Below are 6,000 nucleotides of genomic sequence, written 5' to 3' on the forward strand. Positions count from 1 at the left end.
CAGTATAGAAGACCTAGGACATACAACGTATGTGTTAATGGACTGGGTCTGGTAAGGCTTCCAGTCAACAGTAGGCAATCAGCAGTTAAGTTTTTGGAAAGTCAAAAGTTACACACAGATTTCTGACTGGGGGGGGAGGAGTCAGCACCCCTAACTCCGTATTGTTGAAGAGGCAACTGTCTAGGTTCACACACGGAGGGCATGTGTATGTAATGGGACTGGCTCAGCTTGGCTCAGCTTATTTTAACAGGGTCCAACTTTCTGTTCGCTGGGACATACTCATGTATGGCTCTGGCTGCTTGAGACATGGCAGCGTCCCAAGGGCTCAGATTCTCATATTGTTCAAGGCGTCTCTGGGAGCAAGGTAGAAAGCCAGCAGCCCAAAATGCTCTCCAGGAAAACTTCACAATCAGTAGCTGGCCTGACCAGAAGGTGGCAAGAGGGATGAGAGACGGTCTTAGTTCAGGAAGGGTCCCCTGCACTGCCTTCTCCCTCTTCCCTCTTGCATCTTCCCGTGTTCTCTTTCCCCTAGATTTACCTCCTCTCCCTAACTAATAATAGTATCTACTTCACCGGTGTTGTTGGAAGGAGGCTGAGCATAAGAAGCGCAATTTTTTTTTTTTTTAGTTTACTTATTTATTTTTTTTAGTAATCTCCACAACCAGCATGGGGCTCGAACTCACAACCCCAAGATCAAGAGTTGTGTGGTCTTCCAACTGAGCCCAGCTGGGGCACCTCAATATCATTTTCTAGTCCTGGAAAAGCAACAAGAACATAGTTCCAAAGTCTAAGGCCCAGCGTCCTGCTCCCCTCTAAGAACTTATTCCCATTTCTTCCCCCACTGTGTCCCCTTCTGGGAAATGAGGAAGCTGGACTGCATCCAAGTCCGAGTCTCTGGACACCAACTCCAGCAACAGACCAGGGAGGGAGCCGCCATCTTGCCCTGGGGGTGTGGTCAGCCCAAAGGTGGCCATGGCCCCTGACCAAGCTGTGTGCAGACTGATGGTAACAACTGGCAAACCCAGGACTTTGTGTGGTTTTGAGGCACTTTCTAGTCACTGGTGGCCCATCCAGACCCCCTGGGCTCTGACCCACCTGGAGGGAAATGGATTGTGCTGACATTTGGGTTTCCCATACAGAAGATCATTATTTTGTCCCCCAAGGGGATTGTCAGGAAAGAGTGTGTCACCAGCAACATTTTTTCTCACGAGGGGTACTGTGAGAGATGGTAGGTGGACACATGGGACACATGGGAACCGCGAAACAGGCAGGGCAGTGGTGAAAGCCCTGAGGGGAGGCGAGAAGTTTGGGATCTATTCCTGGATAACCACCCCCCCCATCTCCCCAAGGAACCCGAAAAGCCTCAGCTTTTCCACCTATAAAATGGAAGTTGCAGAAGAGCCCACACTCTCTAAGACTCTTTCTTGCTCGGCTATTCTAAGGATTTGTGGCTTGGGGCAAGGAATCAAGAACTTTTATTGAACACCGGGCAGGCACCATGCATAAGGCTGAAGAGTGAGGGCTCTGAAGCCAGGCTGCGTGCTGCCAATCTTGGCTCTGCGACTTCCCAGCTGTAGAACCTTGCACAAGTCTCTTAACATCCCTGTGACTCTGTTTCCCTATCTGAAAAGTAGGGGTAATAACGCCCGACCTCTTGAAGCTGTTAAGAGGCAGACATGAGCTGGTATCTGTAAACTGCCTAGAACAGCACCTAACACAATCTCACTGCTTACTACGTAGTAGCTGAGGCACAAGACGTTGTGCTGTTGAATTCTCACGCCAACACCATTCACTTTCTCGTTTTGTACATCCGCACTGCACACTTGCTCCAGTCAGACTCTCAGCGAGGACATGAGGCCATCGCAATGAATGAGACCAAGGCAGATCTGCCCTCAAGGAGCTGAGAGTCCATGGGATTGCCCACTCGCCTCTCGTCCTTCCTAAAATTTGTTCCTGGAATCTAAATCCACCCTGGCCAAGAGACAGTGCTGGGTTCAAATCCCACCTCTACCATTTCCTAGCACTGTCAATGTGGGAAGTGATGTACCTTCTCTAGGCTCAGTTTCCCCATCTAGGAAAGAGGGTCGGTGCCTGGCTAGCTCAGATGGAAGAGTGTGCAACTCTTGATGTCGAGGTTGTGAGTTTGAGTCCCACGTTGGGTGCAGAGATCACTAATAAATAAACTTTAAAAGAGGGTTAATTTTTTTTTTTTTTTACAGCAGGTCTGTTGCAATACTTGAGATGGTGCATATAAGACTTTGCCCAGTGCCTCGCACATCGGAAGCCCCCTATAAGCAAATGGCAACCCCTTCGCCCCCTGCCTCCTTTAACCTGGTCTGACATCTAAGTCTCTCTTTAAATTGCTCCCCCTCCTCTCACCCCATCGAGACTTCCCTTGGGGGCTCCCCAAACTTTGCCACCAAAATTGCCCTGCTAGCAGAGAAGAAAAAAAAACATGGCCCTGGGGAGTGGAGGGTAGGGTAGGGGGGCATCGCTAGAAGCAGCCTTCAGTGAGCTGAAATGTCTTTGAAGCCTGTCTCCCATTTATACTTAAAAATTCATGTGAATTCTGCTCTCTCCTCCTTATTTTATCCGTGTTCATTTTAATATAAAAGAATGTGTCTTCCCTACTAATCTTCAAGCCGAGTTGACACTCCAGACAGAGGAGCGGTTTTTCATCCTGTGGTTTCCTGCAGCCTGACATACAGCTGTCTGTGTCAACCCCCATATTTAGAAATAGCCCAGTGATTAGAACTCACAGCCGACCTGCTGGATGCCTGCACAGGGTAATGCCAAGAGGGGACAGGGCAGAAGCAGACCACCGCACCCCGCCCCCACCACCTTCTAGAAGCAAGTCCCAGATGGAGCAGGCCAGAGATCATAGTCAAATACTAACTCCCCCTTAATACATGTGCCCCAGTGAGTCAAAACGGCCCAGCTTTAACCCTTTAGTTGCTGAACTATAGGGAGATCACAAGGACCCCCCCAGGAAGAGTCTGGGGCCGTAAGGACCAGAGATGGAGCACAGACGGCCACTGGATATGGTTATTTACCAGCTGGTGCTAGGAACTGTAACGAGGGCCAGTCCCCATTTAGCATCACCTAAATTTGGAGACAAGGAGGTACCAGCTGATACACCAACCTCCCTGAGTCATTGTTGGCATCAAGGCCTAGATGAGGCCCTTGAAGCAAAGAGACAAAAAGAGACATTCCACCTTTGGAACAGGAATGTGAGAAAGGTGGGGTGTCCAACTCTTGGTTTGGGGGCTCAGGTCATGATCAGAGGGACGTGGGATCGAGCCCCACGTCAGACTCGGTGCTCAGCGAGGAGTCTGCTTGAGATTCTCTCTCTCCATCTGCTGCCCACCCCCTCACTGGCGCTCTCTAAATAAATAAATAAATAAAATCTTAAAAAAAAAAAAATAATGTGAGAAAGGTGGTCAGAGATGATCACACCCCTCGGCCCTCAGGTTCTATTGTTTTCTTACCACTCCCTAGAAAATCAGGTTACCTCCAGGTAACCATTTCCAGCGCCTCTCCATTGGCACCTGGGGGATGCACACCTTGCCTGCTGGGGACAGCAGCTGCACGGTCCCCAATTCCCGATGCCCAAACGACAGCTAATCTAAAGCACTATCTTATCCTGTGCAGATGAAGAGACTTAGGAAGCTAATCTCCCTGCCCCTTGGGTTCACTAGCTCCCCACGCTGCAGGGGCAGCCCCATCTACGCCCACCGGACAGCTGCTTTTGGACCCTCCTTAAGCACATCCGACCAACATGTTCACGTGTCCCTCTTCTCGAAACCTGTTCTCTCTGCTGCCTCTTATTTTAGCTCAAGATGTCACCAACCTCCTGGTCAGCCCAGTGAAAACCCTGCGCAACCCTATGCAAGGTCCCCTTGTCTTCAAACCCTAGGGGCTTACCTGGTCCGCTTCCCTTTGCTTCTGAACTGGTTTATACGCGTCTCTGGCCGAGCCCTTCCTGTATTTTGCTCTAATTGCCTTTATGTGTCCGTCTCTCCTACTAACATGGAGGAACTCAGGAGCGGAGACCTGTATCTCCCTCCTTTTAGTGTCCTCATGATTCAGTGCCAAAGAGGGTTTTTTTGGTTTTTGGGGTTTGGTTTGGTTTTGTTTTTTAAGATTTTACTTATTTATTTGACAGAGAGACAGTGAGAGAGGGAACATAAGCCTGGGAAATGGGAGAGGAAGAAGCAGGCTTCCCGCTGAGCAGAGAGCCGCATGGGGGGGGCTCAATCCCAGGAGCCTGGGATCATGACCTCAGCCGAAGTCAGGTGCTTGACACCTGAGCCACCGAGGTGCCCTGCAAAGATTAGGTTTCGATGGAATGAATGGCTTGTATGGGAAAACACAAGCATCCTGAGCCCGCCCATACTTGCTATCGGAATAGGGTGTGTTCTGCAGCTAAACGCACACCACCTGGGACCGGGCAGCAGCATCCTCATTTCCCAAGGGACACACCGTGCAAGAAAGGCCCAGGGTTTGCATTTTCCAGCCGTAAGCCCATGCTCCGTGTCTCCCTGTTCAAACGACAGTTCCCTCCGCCGTGTACAAAAGATGTCTTTTTCTCTTCCCCTCTCTTAGGGTTAAGCAACATCATCGGCATCATAGTTTATATATCAGCCAATGCTGGAGACCCCGGGCAGCGTGACTCCAAAAAGAGCTACTCCTACGGCTGGTCCTTTTATTTCGGGGCCTTTTCTTTCATCATCGCAGAAATTGTGGGAGTCGTGGCTGTGCACATCTATATCGAAAAACATCAGCAGTTACGTGCCAAATCCCACTCGGAGCTCCTGAAGAAATCTACCTTTGCCCGCCTTCCACCCTACAGGTATAGATTCCGGAGGCGGTCAAGTTCCCGCTCCACGGAGCCCAGATCCCGAGACCTGTCCCCCATCAGCAAAGGCTTCCACACTATCCCTTCCACTGACATCTCCATGTTCACACTCTCCCGGGACCCCTCAAAGATCACCATGGGGACCCTCCTCAATTCCGACCGGGACCACGCTTTTCTACAGTTCCACAACTCCACGCCCAAAGAGTTCAAAGAGTCGCTGCATAACAATCCGGCCAACAGGCGCACCACGCCCGTCTGAACTTGACCTCTGCCCTCTGGCCTCCAGCCCCAGCACAGCCTGGGGGGCAACGTACAGAGGCGGCTTTGAGGTTGCATGGCATGGTCCTCGTGATGGTATTACTTTTTACAAAGAATGAAACCAAATGGACTCAGCCCTCCCCCACCCTCGGCCCCTGGTCCTCCGGGTCCTAACCCACCTCCCCCCTCCAACCCCCCCCCATCTTCCCCAACTTTTCAAGCCCATCCCATGATGTCATTTCTCTCTCTGTGTATCTGTGCCAGATGTTTTCCTCTCTTCCTTCTTTACTGGAAGGACCTGCACATTCTTCCCTCCTTGGAAGAGGACTTTACTCAAAGTCACTGGTGGTGGCTGGGGGAGGGGGGGGTGGATCCCCGAGACCCCAGGCGCGTGCAACTGTCCCCACTGCCCACTCACACAAATCCTCGGGACACCAGCCGCTCAGGTGGCCCCGAGGGAGGCATTCACCTTTACGTGTTAGAAAAACATGACCAGAAATCAAGATGTCAGAGCCCCCAAAGCAGCTAATGTAATAAGCACCCATGTTATTAAAGGTTTTGCCTTGTTGTAACCAACCACGCTGGGGTGTTCTGTTTCTTCCGGCCCCTTCCTGCGCAGACTGGCTGCCTACCCATGGCACTGGCTCACCTCTGTGTTGGAAGCGGAGCTTTGCTCATCTAACCGCCGGGAAGATTCCCCGCCACCCTGTCCCCCCCCCCCCCCGCCACCTTGAGACTAGCAAGGTGCCCCCGCCAGTGTCAGAGTGGGCCTGTCCCTCACCTGAATCCCTGCAGGCCAGCTGGCGGCAAGCGTGTGTTCCAAAAAAATCTGGCCCTGGCTCCCAGGAGCTCTAGGAGCTAGGACGAGTCCACCTCACCTTCGG

General features: G+C 51.5%; 1 protein-coding gene across 1 annotated transcript in view; it reads left to right on the top strand.

Annotated features, from left to right (window-relative positions):
* CACNG3 (calcium voltage-gated channel auxiliary subunit gamma 3) overlaps positions 1-5,692 on the top strand; it is an 81,769-nt gene extending 76,077 nt beyond the window's left edge. The window contains exon 4 of the mRNA XM_059155325.1: positions 4,606-5,692. Within this exon, the coding sequence (XP_059011308.1) occupies positions 4,606-5,117 (512 nt within the window). The 3' untranslated portion in view covers positions 5,118-5,692. The remainder of the gene's footprint in view (positions 1-4,605) is intronic.
* The last annotated feature ends 308 nt before the right edge of the window (positions 5,693-6,000 follow it).

Source organism: Mustela lutreola, chromosome 17 (genome assembly GCF_030435805.1).
Source record: "Mustela lutreola isolate mMusLut2 chromosome 17, mMusLut2.pri, whole genome shotgun sequence".
NCBI classification, from domain to species: Eukaryota; Metazoa; Chordata; class Mammalia; order Carnivora; family Mustelidae; genus Mustela; species Mustela lutreola.